A 17,557-nucleotide genomic window follows, 5' to 3' on the forward strand; every position below is an offset into this window, starting at 1 on the left:
AAAGAAATGAGAGATGTCTACTTGTTGTGTGTCTCTCACAGTTACACAAACTCATGTAAGCAGGCCACATACCGCAGGGCCAATGATGCAAGAGCACCACAGTGAATTACAAGAGTGTATCATGCTGACAAATATTCTTAGTTTAGACATATTAAGTCATTTGTACTGGAAATTATACACAGCAGAGGGTGGAACTGTACTGGGGCAAGGAACAAGTACCTAGAAATGCAAAGTTCTGGTGGGTTTCACTCACAAGTTTTCCTATCAGGTAACCTACACATACTTTACTTGTATCTAGGATCAAAAGAGTTAGCTGTGGCTGCAACTTAAATCAGAATTCCCTGGTCTTAATGGAAACTTGTGGAAATTCAATTCATTTGAAGTGTTGACCCACAGCTGCAAAGACAAAGAGCTGTTTTACATCATCTGGTGATGCTGCATTTTAGAATAGGTATGGGTTAAGCACAGTAGCTTCAAAAAACTTTCTATTTTCTAACAAATTTGAGGGCTCAACAGCTGCAAGGACAGACTGAAGTAACTTTTCAAGGAGTTCATCACTGTGTTAACTGCACAGTGCAAGGAAAAAAGAGGAAGAGGGGAAGACTTTGCCTTTATGTCCGCAAGAAAGAAAAAGCAAAGTTTAGTACTGACCCATTGTCAGAGGACTCTGTCTCTAGGATGATGCTGTTGGTCTTGTTGTCTATCATAATGTTAGAGAGGTCTCCTCCATAGAAACTGGAGCGCGGAGTGCTGACACAGCTGGAAATGACCGAGTTCATCGCAGAGGACTGGTTGGAGCCCGGGATATTCATCGGTGACGGAGTCATGGATCGCTGCTTGACGACCTGGTTCACGCTTCTCACCGTCTCGAAGACCCGCTTCTGGTGGCTGGTGAGACACAGACACAGTCCCTCAGCACCCAGTGCACACACAAACAGCTTGTTATTGAGGCCTCCTAGTCACAGCTCCACCAACCACCTTGTCTCTGGAGTTTCTGTACAGTGCTATACATGGGGTCCCACAGCCCATCAATCTAATAATTCCACCATCCTGAAATACTTCAGACAGAACATTCAAACATCATGTGCATGGACCTGCTCAGATATTAACAAAATTAAGTGAAAGAGCATTTCAGTACATCAGCTATGCTTAAAGCCATTGCTTGTCATTTCCACACAACATGAGTCTCCACTCAATTCTCAGCTATGAACTGGTTCATGCCTTTTAAAAGAGAGTTCAAATTTGTTCTGTTGAGTACCTCTATGCAGCAAGCCAAGTCTTTTCTTTTTGAAACCAATTTCCAACCCCCTTAACAACCTTTTGAAAAAACAATTCAGAAATATAAAGGACCAAGGGAGAGGTTGTCAAGGCTGGAAACCCTGGCTGACCTACTCCTGCAGTTGATTCTCTATCCCTATTGTCCATAGCAAACATCGCTCACCTACCTCAAAATGAAGATCAGATGACACCTCAGCACAAATTTCCTGACAAAATAAACCTTGCCTTGCATCATGCTACAGAAGTGCCACTGCTGCTTTGTTTTGTGGTTCAGCAAAGGCTGAAGATGAGAACAGCACATCCCTTCCAGGAACTTCCACCCCTTAAAAGCAGCATTGCTAAGGGGTAACAATAACAGCAGGCCCTATGCCGTTTCAAATTTCATTCCTTCTGTCCAAAAGTGCTGAACAGTTGCAACCTTTGAATGTAGGTTCCTAGTTTATAGCTCTATTTCAGAGGCTGAGTCTAAGAGCATCTATTAATCAATAGTCCCACAGAGGTTACAATTACTACTGCTAAGCAAATAAAGATCAAGACAAGCCATGAAACAACAACAAAAAGGAAGGTATCCTTCTTTGGTGTGTGCATAGGGATACAGAAGACATTCTAAAGACGTTAAACTGCCTGCAAGTTGGATTACTCTGGAAGGGCAAAAGGATCCCATGGGGTTTGAGTATGCTCTCCTCTCTCTGATCTTGTATTTCCTAGTCAGCATTTCACTCTGCCAAAGCCTCATTTACAACGCTTGGCTCGTGCTCACGGAGGGTTTATGTATCTGTCAAGCTTTTGGTAAATACATTTAGAAGGTTTCTGCAAAGAGGCTACTGTACCTTCCCTGACTGTGCTTTGTACACTCTGCTTCTCTAAGCAGCCCTTTAAATGAGATTATCTTGTTTCAAATTAGCCAGGCCGCATTTTGGACAAATAGATGAGATAAACCTGTTGGAGCACACACGCAATTGGCGTCAGTGAGGCCATTTCTGCCTGGTTGTATCTATCTATAGCTTTTGGACTGTCACAAGTACTTAACTTGTTTCAAACCTCTCTATTGTTTAATTCAGGAGAACTTTCACACACGCATAATGGGCGTCACCACTCAAAATCCCTTCCTGCATTGCCGTTCCCTCAGCAAAAATTGGATTAGATGGTAATCACCTGGCAAATTCTATTATAAAACCAGAAGAGAGAGTCTGTCAAATTGAACTCATCCCCTATCATTAACTGAAGAAACCTAAAACACAAAACCCCAAACTTATTCTCAGCACTCAAGAATGAGGACAAGAAGTTCCTGAGACAGGGCAAAACCTATCTAGAGGTGTTTTCCTTTGGTAGCTTTAGTAGAAAACACAATCATGCCAATAACCAACAATTTCTTTTCCTTTCTATCATACACACTCTGCTGGGAAGATTTACTTCTAAATCCCTAGCTCAACTACTTCCTGTCTTTTCCTTTCTCAACAAACAACAACAAACTCCAGACAGGATCATTCAATTAGGAACCAAAGCTTGTCAGTCATACGCGAAGTCCGGAGAGTCAGGTTCATCTAAATGCAGTTCCTTCCTCATTGACCCTTCTATCTCTGCTGCCAACGAATCCTGGGGAAAACAAGCACAAAGAGAAACCAATACCACAGTATTAATAGGCTGCCACTCCAGAAAAGAGTTACTTATATAAAAGAATAACTAAAAATGGTGTCATTCCAGAAAAAAAATGAAGGGTTTAAAAAGGCTGCTCAAGGGTTGAGGCCTTGAGCATCTGAGTCTAGTTAAGTTTAGGAAAGATGTTGAGTTGCTGGAAGGTGTCCAGAGAAGGGCAACAAAGCTGGGGAGGGGTCTGGAGCACAGCCCTGTGAGGAGAGGCTGAGGGAGCTGGGGTTGCTTAGCCTGAAGAAGAGGAGGCTCAGGGCAGACCTCATTGCTGTCTACAACTACCCAAAGGGAGGTTGCAGCCAGGTGCAAGTTGGTCTCTTCTCCCAGGCAACCACCAACAGAACAAGAGGACACAGTCTCAAGCTGTGCCAGGGGAGGTTTAGGCTGTACATTGGGAAGAAGTTCTTCACAGAAAGAGTGATTGGCCATTGGAATGTGCTGCCCAGGGAGTCCCCATCACTGGAGGTGTTTAAGAGGAGACTGGATGAGGCATTTGGTGCCATGGTTTAGTTGATGAGATGGTGTTGGGTGATAGGTTGGTGTGCTGGGTTGAGGCAGCCCCCTTCCCCACCCCTGGCAACAATAAACACTCAGACAAACGGGTTGCAAAAGTGATGGAAAATTTAAATCGAAAGCATTGAACTTTTACAGAAAAGCCAAAAGCACAGTGACAAAGAAAGATCCCAAAACAGACCCAGAGAGATCCCATCCCCACCTGAGGGTACACACAAGACCCCCAGGGCTCCTTCTTCCCCCTCCTACTGCTAGGCTAATCTCAGCTGGCCAGATCTGAGACTGCCCATCCCCCCATGGCCTTGGGCCTAGCCAGGCCCAAAGCCAGGAGACATCTCCCCCAGTTACCAGCTGATGGAGGAGGAAGAAAAGAGGGAGTGCTAGACTCCGCACTGCATCTTATAGTGGTGCAAAGAATTGTGGTAGGAAATACTACATAATTTCCTGTGTCCATCCCTCTGGGCTGGACTTCTGGACACAGGAAGTAAACACTGCAGGGGGCACCCAGCTCAAACTGCAACAGTTGGACTTGATCATCACGAAGGTCTTTTCCAACCTGGTTAATTCTATTATTCTATTATTGTAAGAGGCATCCCTGCCCATGGCAGGAAGGTTGGAGTACATGATCTCTGATCTCCTTTCCAACCTAAGTCCTTTTATGATTAACAATTATAATTAACTGGAAAACTGTAAGACTTATGAATATGCCTACATCACTGCCATACAATGGCTTAGCTTCACACTGCTGCAGTACTTACCACCTAAAGATACAGAACATCTGCCTAAAATCCTAAAAAACTACTACAGGTAAGGACAGAACTCAGCTGCCTCAACTTCCCAGATTAAATTCCACGTGAAAAGGATGTGTGTTACATTTTACTTGATTTGTTTTCATTTAGAAGAAACAGAACACACTCTTCCCTTTCACAGCATCACCAGGCTACCTACCAAAAAGACACCAAGCATTATATTCTTCACCCACAGGGCTAACAGGGACAGGTTATCCATTTTCCACTGCTGCTCAGGAAGTTTTACTGCCTAATTGTAGTTGAGTGCAGCATCAAACAAAAACAAACCTAAATGATCATTAGCTCCATGATTCAACACTTCTAAAATTATTTTTATATGAAAATACAAATCTCAATTACAAAAAGGTTCCAGAAAGCACTTGTTAAGCTTTTAGCTTTTTGAGACTGAATTTGTGCAAGTGCAGGTTGTGTTACTGGATGTCTGCACTTTAAACAGGCCCATCTTCAGGCTCAGAAGGGAACACAAAGACTTTGTTGACAATTTTCTTCTTGTGAGCATAAACATAATCTGTGCTCTCCTTCAACAGTTAAGATGAGACATGGCTAAAGACAAAGAGGGCTAGATTCTGCTGCTTGACTACATTCATGTAACACAAAAGAAACTTTACTGGTATGGTTGCCCTCAGAACTAATGGAATCACTCTAGAGATACACAGGCAAGCAGAGCCAGGCATTGAGCTCACTTAGACATTCTATCCACTTTTTTTCCTCATCTGACTGAGGGGATTGCACATTCCCCATGATTTAAATGTGCCACATCATAATCAAATGAAACCAGGGGGGCAAAGCTGGCAATTCCAGTGACACTGCCCTAACTGATGCTATCATATTATGTATTAGCAAGAAATCATCTTTTAATGAGCCATTGAATTTTCTCTGGCCCTAACCCAGGAACATGTTCAACCTGTTCAAGTCACAAGAAGGATGCCATTCTGGAAAACATTTGCAATGTTACATCTCTAAGGATAGTGAAGAAAAGTAGGAAGTTCCTACTTGAAATCAGCCACCACAGCACAGAAGATCTGTAAGAACTTTGTGACAACCTATTAATACCACCCATGATTCACAGTGCAAGCAGGGTCTGTGTAGTTCAGCAGCAAAACACAAGGAACCGCACAGCACCACTGTTTGAGAACCAGGTATGACAAATGGATCAGCCAGGTGCCCTTTAACACTAGTTCTCACACATATGTTGGCCTAGCATCCTACCCCTGAAGCTGCAAATAGATTTCCTTTGGTTGGTTGGTTGTTTCCTGGTCTGTGCAGGTTTTTTTCTTCAGTCAGCTTACCATAGGGAAGAGACCAAGAGAGTGGTACCGACGTGATATGGCATTGGGCATTGTCTTGTTCCTAAGGTTCTTCAGCTCTTCTTGAGCCTCATGAAGCATTTCCATGCACTCTGCGTACTTGTCTTCCAGCTCTCGTAACTGTAACACATAAAATACAGTCCTAGATGTTATGGGATGTACTATTAGCATAAAGAGCCTAATAAAGGATAACAGGAAGAGATTCTGTTGATATCTTTCCTGACAAAGAACAGAATCACAGTATGTTAGGAGTAGGAAGGGACCTCCAAAGATCATCCAGTTCAACCCCCTGCCAGAGCAGGATTACCCAGAGCAGGTCACACAGGAACACATTCATGTGGGTTTTTAAAGTCTCCAGAAGAGGAGACTCCACAACCTCCCTGGGCAGCCTGCTCCAGTGCTCTGTCACCCTCGCCATACAGAAGTGCCTCCTCGTGTTGAGGTAGAACCTCCTGTATTCCAGCTTGTACCTGTTGGTCCTTGTCCTATCACTAAGCATCACTGAAAAGAGCCTGGCACCTTCATCCTGACACCCACTCCTCAGACATTTAGAGACAAAGCACAAGCTCAATCTTTGTGAAGCACCACAGACACAAAAGGCCCATCAGTATGAAAGCTTCCATAGGCATCCTCACCTTCAAGAGCACACAGGCCAAGCACAAGACACATACTGATGGGAGCAAGCTTCATTCACTGTGTTTTGTCCATTTTGTTTGAGTGCAGCATGCAGCAGACACACAGCAGCCCTGGGCTGCCTTCAGTCTGAATTAGCTCTTCTGTTCTATGAAACTATTCAGAACAGGCTTAAACTGCCAGCCTAGAGTAGGCAAGCTCTAAACAAGTTCCTATGCAATCCAGAAGCCTCAGTTTTTCAAAACTTGTGCTAGTTGCAGGAGAAGAGAATAGGAAAGAAAGGTTTTGATCTCTACCAGGAACAGCAAAGCTCCTTCATTCCATACAAGTCAGGCAAAATTATTTAATGCTTCTGATCCAGCTCAGACCAACACTCTTGTGGTAAAGTGAACAGCTGTTGCCCTGCTACTACTTTATTGTAATCCTAAGTAAGGTACTCACCTCTGCTGTGAGCTGTCTCTGGGCATCTTTAGCTGCTCCCAAATGCTGCACAAGTTCCTCATTTTCAACTGCACACTAAAATATGGCCAAAAAAGTGTTAGAAATACTGTCATGTTTGTCCTCTGCTGACGTTTGTAAGTGAGGTAAGAAAACTGTAACTTTTCCTCAGACCCTCTCTGTTGCAATGTTAGTCTGCATGTTATTTTAAAAACATGTGAAATGTTAACATGAGAAAGCTCAGCATTGGTCTGTGCCTTGCTAAATGAACCTAAAAGACTAAAACAAATCAGTAAATGCCCACTGAAACACATGCACTGACATTCCTGTCTTACAGCAAAGCTGTTCTGTTCACTGAAGAATTTCATGTCTGGTATTTGAAATCCCAGCATTACAGAATGGTAGGGGTTGGAAGGGACCTTCCAAAGATCATCCAATCCATCCCCCCTGCCAGAGCAGGATCACCTAAGGCAGGACACACAGGAATACATCCAGGTGGGTTTTGAAAGTCTCCAGAGAAGGAGACTTACACAACCTCCTTGGGCAGCCTGCTCCAGGACTCCAGCACCTTCACAGTAAAAAAGTTTCTCCTCATGTGCACATAGAACCTCCCCTGCTCCAGCTTGCACCCACTGCTCCTTGCCCTATCATTGGACATCACTGAGCAGAGCCTGGCTCTCATCTCCTGACATTGCCCTGCACATCTTTATCAACATGAATGAGGGCACCCCTCAGGCTCCTCTGCTACAAGATACAGAGCCCCAGCTCCCTCAGTAGGGAGATGTTCCACTGCCTTCAGCACTCTTGTGGCTCTGCGCTAGACTCTTTCAAGCAGTTCAGTGAGGTCCTTCTTGAGCTGAGGGCCCCAGAACTGGACACAATATTCCAGATACATCCTTTAATAAACTGATGCTTTCTAGTCATGTAGGCTAGACATTAAACATCAAATGAGGTCACCCAGATAAGGAGGGTGGAAAATTCCCCTGTAATTCACAGAGGACTGTAACTTGTCTTCCAGCTACAAGAGCAGCAAACCACAACAGAGTTCTTGCAAGTGATTCCTTACAGCTTTTGCCTTCTTCTGCAGGTCAACTATCTGAGAGAGCAGATGGGTGATTTCTTCTTGCTGCCGGGCAGCATCTTCGGTTTTCTTTGCTAACTCTTCAGAGATGTTGGCAATCTGGATGTTTGCATCCCCTTTAAGACAAGTGATTACAGTTAACACCACAAACCCCAGAGCAGAAAAGCAAACAGCAAGATGTCCTTTCAGAATAGCACAGCTTCATTCAGCAGAACCCTGCCCCTGTTTTTGAAGAACAGCAGCAGGACACAAGACCACAAAGACAGCAGGTCCTCATGCTGCAAAGGAGATTGCACTTTCCTCTAACCCTTTTTCAGTGCACAACTATTTTGCAGCTGAGAATTATTAAGCTTACAGTCATAGTATCATAGTATCATTCAGGGTTGGAAGGGACCACAAGGATCATCTAGTTCCAAGCCCCTGCCATGGGCAGGGACACCCCACACTAGATCAGCCTGGCCAGAGCCTCATCCAGCCTGGGCTTAAACACCCCCAGGGACAGGGCCTCAACCACCTCCCTGGACAACCCATTCCAGGGCTTCACCACTCTCATGGGGAAGAACCTCCTCCTCACATCTAGCCTGAATCTCCCCACCTCCAGCTTCATTCCATTCCCCCTAGTCCTATCACTACCTGAGATCCTGAGAAGTCCTTCCCCAGCCTTCCTGTAGGCCCCCTTCAGATACTGGAAGGCCACAATTAGGTCACCTCAGAGCCTTCTCTTCTGCAGACTGAACAGCCCCAACTCCTTCAGTCTGTCCCCATAGGAGAGGTGCTCCAGCCCTCTGATCATCCTTGTGGCCCTTCTCTGGACACGTTCCAGCACCTCCACATCCCTCTTGTAATAGGGGCTCCAGAACTGGACACAGTACTCCAGGTGGGGTCTCACCAGGGCTGAGTAGAGGGGGAGGATCACCTCCCTCGACCTGCTAGCCACACTTCTCCTGATGCAGCCCAGGATCTGATTGGCTTTGCGGGCTGCAAGTGCACACTGAGAGCTCATGTTGAGCTTTTTGTCCACCAGCACCCCCAAGTCTCTCTCCTCAGGGCTGCTTTCCAGAATTTTCTACTGTGAAACTTCAGCCAGAAATCTTCTCCTCACAACCATCTATGTAAGGAAAGTAAGTATCACAGAAGAAAACAAGACTGACTGATCTGACTCAGGTTTGGTTTGTTGTTTGTTGGTTTTTTTTTAAACAGAGCTATCTTGAGTGAGAAATAAAAAGCAATTGGGACATACTTAGCTCTTTGACACAGTCATTGACAAGCTGTTGTTCCTTCTCTTCATATGTAATTGTTTCTGTCTTCAGCTGACAGGCCTAGTCAAGAAATCCACATCAAATATGGCACATTAGCAGGTTTGTTCTTTGCCAGTCTGTTGCTGCATCCCCATCTGCTTCAGAAAGACAGCCTTCTCTAATCACTCCTCCAGCAAGACAGAGAGAAGCTACCGTCACTGCCTGCCCTCCTTCATGCTCTGGAAAAAGGGGCCAGGGTGAACGTTCAGCAGAGACATGACTGTACAGAAAAGCTGGCACTACTGTCACCATATTCCACTAGATGTCACTTGTGCATTTTGCACTAAAAATAAAGTGAAAAACCCTGAGTATACAAAAGAGCAGTATGCAGGGCTTGAGGCCACCTGGACAAAGCTAGGTATCATCACAAACCAATTAATTGCTTGGTTTAAATGGCTCAGTTCAACATTCATGCATTTCCAACCCATTCAGATGAAAGCTCTAGCATTCCAACTGTGTAATCCACAGAAAACCTCAGTGCTACCTCCCTCCCTGCAGTGCCTTTTCTGCCTTAGTTCCAGGGGTGCCAAGGGGAGGGTGGCTACACCCAGGTGGTTCCATCTGGCACCCCCTTGGTGGGTCTGTAATCTCTGCCAAACACTTGGGCCTGAAAAGGCACAGCCTGCATCTGCAGAGAACTGTGTTGCTCAGGGGGGGTGGATTTGGCTCTGTCCTGTGCCTTGCTGTCACAAACTGCATCTCCCTGGAAGCCAGCACTGCGTGGGGTTCTCCTAACAGCTCCTGACGTAGTCGCTCTCTCAGTTCTAATCCTGCCTTCATTATCCTCAAGCCACCTATTACTCACCTTCCTTGCACAACTTCTTCATGATTCATAAAAACATTAAGTTGGAAGAGACCTTTAAGATCATCATGTTCAACCATTAACCCAGCACTGCCAAATTAGCACTAAACCACATCCCTCAGCAAAACACATCTTCTAAATACTTCCAGGGATGATGACTCCACCACCTTCCTGGGCAGCCTGTTCCAGGGCTTGACAACCCTTTCTCTGAATAAATTGTTCCTAAAATCCAACCTAAACCTCTCCAGTGCAACTAGAGGCCATTTCCTCTTGTCCTGTCACTAGTTACTTGGAAGAGGAGACCAACCCCCACCTGCTAGAACCTCCTTTCAGGCAGAGAGAGAGAGAGGTCTCCTCTGAGCCTTCTTGTCTCTAAGCTAAACAACCACAGTTCCCTCAGCTGCAACTTGTGCTCTAGACCCCTCAAGAGCTTTGTTGCCCTTTGGACATGCTCCAGCATCTCATTTTTTAGGCAGAAGCAGAGAAGATAGAATTATTCATAAAGCATTAAACTGAAGTGTTCCTTCTGACAGAGAGGGAAGAGTACACAAACTTTAAAGACTGTCATCTGGGAAACAAATGGAACATTATCAGAAAGAAAAAAGGTAAGGAAACCACATTCAACTGACAGCATCAACAGCTTGACTTGAAACACAAATTGAAGGCATTTCATGCAAATTTAGGCTGGCAATCTTTATTTTGACAAACACTGAATTTGTAACAGAGAGACCGTGCCAGCCTACAAGCTTCATGCTCCCCTCATACATCTACCAGGTCAGAGCCTTAAGATCCGTTCAGGGGTGCAGCCCTGGGCTCCAAGACATGCCCACAATCCTGCACCTTCTATTGGCAAGCAAACTGCTTTCTGTGTAGCTTCCACATCTCAGCCTTTCCCTCATTTAGAAGGATAAATGACAGTGCTAAAAACAACTACCAACAGATCTGTGTCACAGGTGCAATGATATCCTCTCAGCTAGACAAGCTCAACTCCTAATATACACTTCTCAACACTTGTGTGTTTAAATGAACAACTGTATTAAGCAAAACACAAAGGGAGCAATTTCACCTCAGATCTAAGCACAACATTCTCCTCTTCAAGGTCCTTGAGTTTCTTTTGAAGAGAATCCAAGTGAAAGTAGTTCTGGACGGAGGAGGAAGATTCATTTCTCTTCAGCCTTGCAATGAAAACAAGAGTTTTAACACATCTTCACCTGTATTATGGCCAGGCTCACAGAAGAACAATCCAAGCAGAGGCCTCAATCAGATGAAGCCACACTGAATCATAGAATGGTCTGGGTTGGAAGGGACCTCTGAAGGTCACTTAGTCCAACCCCTTCTGCAGTCAGCAGGGACATCCTCAACTAGATCAGGTTGCACAGAGCCCTCTTGAGCCTCACTTTGAATATCTCCAGGGATGGGGCCCCAACCACCTCCCTGGGCAACCTGCTTCAGTGTTCCACCACCCTCATGGTGCAGAACTTGTTCCTAACATCCAATCTCAAACTGCTCTTCTCTAGTGTGTTTGTTCATGCCAGTATATTTGGGCAGCAATATACCTGCAGTGATTGTTCAAAGAGAACATTTTTTTAAATGCATGCATTATGCCACTTGTTTCCTACAGAAAGGTTACACAGCCAAGGCTATGGGAAATGAAACCAACCTACTACAGGGAGCAACCCAGCAGCTTCCTGATGAACACTGTGCATGCTTCACCCCAACACAGCAATAACTCTGCAAGCAAGGGCAGACAGCCCCTCAGAGCCTGCCATGCTCTTCACACAGGTAACTGCCTGGAACCCAGGCTAGAAACATTTATTTTTCCTCTGCTTGGAATTTTTCCCCAGCACCCTGAGTGCAGTCCTGTGAGTGCAAAGGTCGCAGGTGTAGAATGTTCAATCGCATCATGCAAAGATATGTGGTGTAGTGGGGTGCTGTAATTGGGACCTACACCTGTCTCACCACCAGTGACCTAATTCCTGTGGAAGTTGCAGCACTGTGTCAGCAGCCTCCTTACACACTGTCCCCTCCTGCCTCGTTGGCACCTGGATAGCCAGCTGGTCCAGCACAAACACTTCCAGCTGGTGCCATGCACTAAGTCCAGAGTCCTGGGTTTAGTTCCACCCAACACAGAGAGCACTTCAGTGCTTTTCAAAGCTATTGAACTGTCCAAACTCCCCATGCTTAGCATCAGAGGAAGGTCCAGTGCTGTAGATGGATTGACTTACGGGGTGGAGCAGACAGACTCTGGCTCACTTTCCTCAGCAGCACTGGTGTAGAACTGGAGCAGCTCATCTTTCATGGAGAGCTCATGGCGCAGCTGGGAAACCTGCACAAAGATCAGGACATGATTGTCTAGGCATGTGTTGAAGTAAATCCAGTACAAACCAGCCAGTCCTTCATCCTCCAAGCATCATCCTCAGACTAAACCAAGAGGCCAAACCTGGAATAGGCCAGAGCCAGCAGCTCCTTTAGATAGAAAGAAAAAGATCCCTTTGAAATTAGCCATTACACAGATCCATGTTACTGTGACACCTACCTATGAATGTGGCACATTTGACCTGCTTCATGGGCTGGCCAGGAAGTTTTGTCAGGACAGGTTTGGAAGGTTAAAGAGATGTAAAGATAAATCATTTATGCCATGATACATACAGCAATAAAACCTTAACTTTATACAACAAGAATGGTTTGTTTGGGTTCTGTAATATATAGAATTAAACAGGTAGCAAATAAATTCTCTTCTCTCTTGCCCTTAGGGACAGTTGTCTTAGTTACCATTCTGTTCCTATACTAAAAATTCAGCATTAATGGAAAATTTGAAAGTTACTAAAGACAGATTTTCAACATGAAAAAGTGTCATGGCTTTGAAGCCTGATGAGCCTCAACAGCATCCATAGCTGGAGGAGTCCTAATGCCAGTGTGAAAGATGGGTGTTGACAGAACATATGGCCTGACATATCAAGCCACCTGGTAAGCAGCTTAATTCTGGTGGCACTTGTCCTAATGCTGCTCTTGAGTCCCTCCAAACAAAAATAGATCTGGGCAGAGGCAGCCCATGCCTGTCCTCCACCTTCCCCAATCAAACACTCCACTCTGGATGTATGGCAGGAATGCACTGGCCTGCCCAGTCAGTGTGTGCATATATCCCAGTAACTGCCATACTGACCCACACACAGACTGGTTTGCTGCATGATGAGACTTGGGCAGCAGGCAACAGCTGTCCCCTGGGACAGGAGAGAATTGGCTTTCCTGGCCAAAAAGGGTAGGTCATGTCAGAAGATATTACTTCTAGGGGGGTGCTCCATCACCATGTATCACACAGACTTCCATCCATGCTTTATTTATCAGCTAAACTCAGATATCAATCAACACCTCACAGCCCTGAGCAGTTTTATTTAGGAGTAATTTTTTTCATTTTTAATCCCCTGTGGTTCATTTGGGACAAAACAAATAAGGATCAGTTAGTGAGGAAGAGACAAGTGAGGACTGAGAAAGATTCAGGGCAAAAAGAAGAGCAGCTGCACACAAAGGGAGGTAGGAGAGATGAAATGATTGGTGAGATAATCAGGACAGGGGAAGCATGCAGAAAGCAGGGGAGCAAGGGCAAAATAAGAGAGAAGAAAGCAGTGAGTATGGTGGCTTAAAACAAAAGGTTTCAGAGGAAAATTCAATCTGAGCAGAGCAAAACACAATGGCTTGAAGTGCTGTTCTTTTTTTTTCCTCTCAACTCACCTGATTTGAGCCAACAGATCAGATCACCTTTCTGATCACAGTTTTCAAAGTGCACAGGCTGTAAAAATGTCTGAGCAATGCTGCTAGGGACAGGACACCTGACAAATTAACTATGAACAAGGTGAAGTTAAGAAGGAAAAAAAACTCTCCCCATTGTTGCAGATAGAGCACTCTGGCATAAAAATCTCACCTCTTCCCTGATGTGGTCTACTTGCTCCTCCAGGAACTCATTTCTCTCTGTCAGTGACTTGTTCTTCTTTAACAGTGACTGGCCAATGCGAGCAGCTAATTCCAAGTCCCGTTCTTTCTGTGAAGCAGTAACAAAAGAAAGCTTCTTGCAGGTGTTTTATTCACCAAAGGATCTCAGGGAAGGTAAAATTAGAATGAAAGGGCAGTCATGAGTACTTGAGCAATAAAAACACTTTTTTCTTTCTCTGAGGATTTGGTTGGTTGGTTCTTGCTAATTTTCTCTTTCCATTCCTGTTTATGTTGGCTTCTGAGCCAACAGTGTGCACCTGCAACCCAAAATGTCAATGGCAGTCTGGGCTGCATCAATAGCAGCATGGCCAGCAGATAGACAGAGGGAATTCTGCCCCTCTGCTCCGTTGAGACCTCAGCTGGAGTACTGCATCCAGTTCTGGAGCCCTCAACACAGCAAGGACATGGACCTGATGGAGAGGGTCCAGAGGAGGGCCATGAAAATGATCAGGGGGTTGGAGCACCTTGGCTACAAGGACAGGTTGAGGGAGCTGGGGGTGTTCAGATTGCAGAAGTGAAGGCTCCAGGGAAACCTAATAGCAGCCTTGCAGTACCTGAAGGGGGCTACATGAAGGCTGCAGAGGAATTGTTTTCCAAAGGCCTGCAGTGACAGGACAAAAGGCAATGGTTTGAAATGAGAACAGAGCAGATTTAGACTGTCTCAAGCTGCGCCAGGGGAAGTTTAGGCTGGAGGTGAGGAGAAAGTTCTTCACCAAGAGAGTCATTTGTCATTGGAATGTGCTGCCCAGGGAGGCGGTGGAGTCACCATCCCTCGAGGTGTTCAGAGGAGACTGGATGTGGCACTTGGTGCCATGGTCTAGTCATGGGTCTATGGTGACAGGTTGGACTCGATGATCCTTGAGGTCTCTTCCAACCTTGGCTATACTGTGATACTGTGGATGTTTAAAACAAGTTCTGCACCATGAAGGTAGTGGAACACTGCAACAGTTTGCCCAGGGAGATAGTTGAGGCCCCATCCCTGGAAATATTCAAGGTCAGGCTTGACAAGGACAGCCTGATCTAATGGAGGATGTCCCTGCTGACTGCAGGGGTGCTGGACTAGAAGACCTGTGGAGGTCCCTTCCAATCCAAACCATTCTATGTTTCACCCCCATTATTCAGAAAAGCCTGAGCCATACAGAGCCACTGAACCAGATATGCCCATGACAGCCCAGCCTCAAGGGCTACACCGAAATCACGTAAGTGAAACCAGATCTGCTTTATTACAGCTTTGTTTGAGAAGCTACTGAAGGAAACAATTACATGACCTTGCTACACCATTTGCAGAATGCAATCAGAGCTTCAGAGGCTGCATTTTAAAGAGCTCAGAGGCACAGTAAAAATACCAAAGAATGGAGGCATCTCTAAGTACCCTTCAGTTTCCACTTTCTCCACCTTGAAACAAAAGGCAGTAAGCAGTGCAGGAGAAGTGACTCCGCCATGATAAACCTTCAGCTCATCTTCTTTGTCTACACACATCCATTACTGCTTTCACATAAAATCAAATCCTCTACTTTCTTTTTGAAGATGTCCAAATCTACACGAAATGGCTACTCTCATGTCATGCTTGGCCCCTTCTTTCCTCTCTTCTATGAGCACAGAATTGGAAATAACCCTTGTAGACAGCCCACCACACAGGCCAACGGAAACCTGGGGCTTATCCTGTTGGTGACTTCTGAAGAGCTGAGATGTGGGGTTGTTAGCCACCTGGCAGAGGATGATAAACTACATGAAACTTTGCACCATTCATTAAGCATCTCTTCATCATTTTCTTCTTCAGCTAGTAGATCTTTAAAACAGGGGGGAAATGGTGCTAAAATTAACTCCTCACTTGGCTTCAGTTCAGTACCATTTGAGGAAGAGTTTTCTCCCTGTCACTGCAAATACTCTTTGGGGCTTATTTACTGCCCAGACAACCATCCAGATTTTATGACTAAAGGCTTCTTTATGTCATGTAGACATCAATGACTGCAAATACTGCAAATACTCTTTGGGGCTTATTTACTGCCCAGACAGCCATCCAGATTTTATGACTAAAGGCATCTTTATGTCATGTAGACATCAATGACAAAGCCTGCAAAACCTACAGCTACCAGTCACATGGATCTGAAGTCAATGAATGTGAAAAGAAGTTATGCAATAATCAGTGAATAAAAAGAGAGGTTATTGATTGCTGCTGTACCTCCAAGCTGCACTTCACCAATGCTTTCTGAAGGTCAGGCTTCTATTTGTATTGTAAGACAGTGGCATTATCTAGCCATGGCATATTTCCATTAATCTCATGTACAATCTCTCAGAACAATAGGTCCCACAAATTTACCCCCCCAAAATGTCTGCTTATCAAGCCAACTTCTTGCTCAGTAACTTGGCTCACTTCATAAATATGAAGTGGAAAAACCACATATTGCTGCAGCTTCAACTCTGCAGAGGAAGAGCTACCCAGCAGCAAGGTTTCTAGCCTGAAATTTGAGCAATGTAAGCCTATCTTCAGGCTCTTTGCTGAACCTCCCTAGACTTCCCACAAGATTTTTAGCAATTCAGTTGTAAATGTTAGTTTGGGGCCAGGCCTCTTACTCACAAAGATATGGAACTGATTTATTAGAACAATGCAAAAAAACCCTACTGAAGCTGGGCACATTCACATCCTTATTAGAAAGGGATGAGAAAACAGGCTTGTGGGGGAATGTGGTCCTGTTCTTAGGTCTGGTGTCAGTCCCTTTGTCTTGGAAGTAAGTGCCAGCTGCACTGAAACTAAACACGTGCACAGATGAGATCTTCCCTTCCTGATCTCCCCACCCAAGATGCTGCACATTTCAGCCTGCCAACTTCTGTGCTACAAACATTTGAAGCTTGCCAACAGGAAGGACAGACAAGGGGCTGCTTCTGTGTTGTATTTTTCTCATCTGTGTGCATGAATGTAGGAGTTACACCTGAAATCCTGCAAATGGGTGTAATCTCTTGTGATAACCATAATTTGGAGAGCAGAGAAACTGGCTGTACGTGTATGCCTGCCTAGGAAAAAAGGGATCCAACCAGAAATGATAGCAGTGTAAAACACAAAAGCTCACTCAAAGCGTTTGGTTTGTTACAGGTTCATGTATATCCCATTCGCCTGCTTTGCCTTTGTTGTCATCCAGGTAGGGAAGTACACCAGAAGTTCTAAACACTGGCTTAGCAAGTCCTTCCAGTGTTCCTCCCACAGGTGTGATTGCTGGATCTATAGACATTTGGCTACATGACTCAGGGGAGGAAACTGATTGGCAGAATGATGCATCATCAATAGAAGTAGTCATGGAAACAACCACAAGGAAATCTCAGCCAAACAAGATAAAGGAAATGAGATACAAACAACTCACAGGCTGCTACTAGAAGTCACTGGATTACACCAGGACAAGCCTTTGGGTAAAGCAGAAGTATTAGCTGATAACGGAGGGAGCTGGGGTTTGTCACCCTAGATGAGAGAAGACTCCAGGGGTGAGGGATGGGTGTCAGGATGAGGGAGTCAGAGTCTTTTTGCTGGCGCTCAGTGACAGGACAAGGAATAACAGGTGCAAGCTGGAGCACAGGAGGTTCCACCTCAACACGAGGAGACACCTCTGTATGGTGAGGGTGATGAAGCACTGGAACAGGCTGCCCAAGAGAGGTTGTGGAGTCTCCTCTAGAGACTTTCAAAAGCCTCCTATGTGACTTGCTCTGGGTAATCCTGCTCTGGCAGGGGGATTGCACTCAATCTTTGGAATCCCTTCCAACCCCTAACATTC

At 45.2% G+C, this 17,557-nt stretch overlaps 1 protein-coding gene across 12 annotated transcripts in view; it reads right to left on the reverse strand.

Annotated features, from left to right (window-relative positions):
* Positions 1-17,557, reverse strand: part of TRAK1 (trafficking kinesin protein 1) — a 129,038-nt gene that overhangs the window by 19,935 nt on the left and 91,546 nt on the right. For all 12 annotated transcript variants that reach the window (XM_068152793.1, XM_068152789.1, XM_068152791.1 and 9 more), the window contains 9 exons: positions 13,729-13,845; positions 12,035-12,135; positions 10,876-10,984; positions 8,950-9,028; positions 7,695-7,825; positions 6,632-6,706; positions 5,540-5,677; positions 2,798-2,874; positions 652-888 (listed from right to left, as the gene is read on the reverse strand). In XM_068152793.1, coding sequence (XP_068008894.1) covers positions 652-888; positions 2,798-2,874; positions 5,540-5,677; positions 6,632-6,706; positions 7,695-7,825; positions 8,950-9,028; positions 10,876-10,984; positions 12,035-12,135; positions 13,729-13,845 — 1,064 coding nt within the window. The remainder of the gene's footprint in view (positions 1-651; positions 889-2,797; positions 2,875-5,539; positions 5,678-6,631; positions 6,707-7,694; positions 7,826-8,949; positions 9,029-10,875; positions 10,985-12,034; positions 12,136-13,728; positions 13,846-17,557) is intronic.

This window comes from Melanerpes formicivorus, unplaced genomic scaffold, assembly GCF_026170545.1.
Source record: "Melanerpes formicivorus ecotype bairdi unplaced genomic scaffold, bMelFor1.0.p_v2 SCAF_24, whole genome shotgun sequence".
Lineage (NCBI taxonomy): Eukaryota > Metazoa > Chordata > Aves > Piciformes > Picidae > Melanerpes > Melanerpes formicivorus.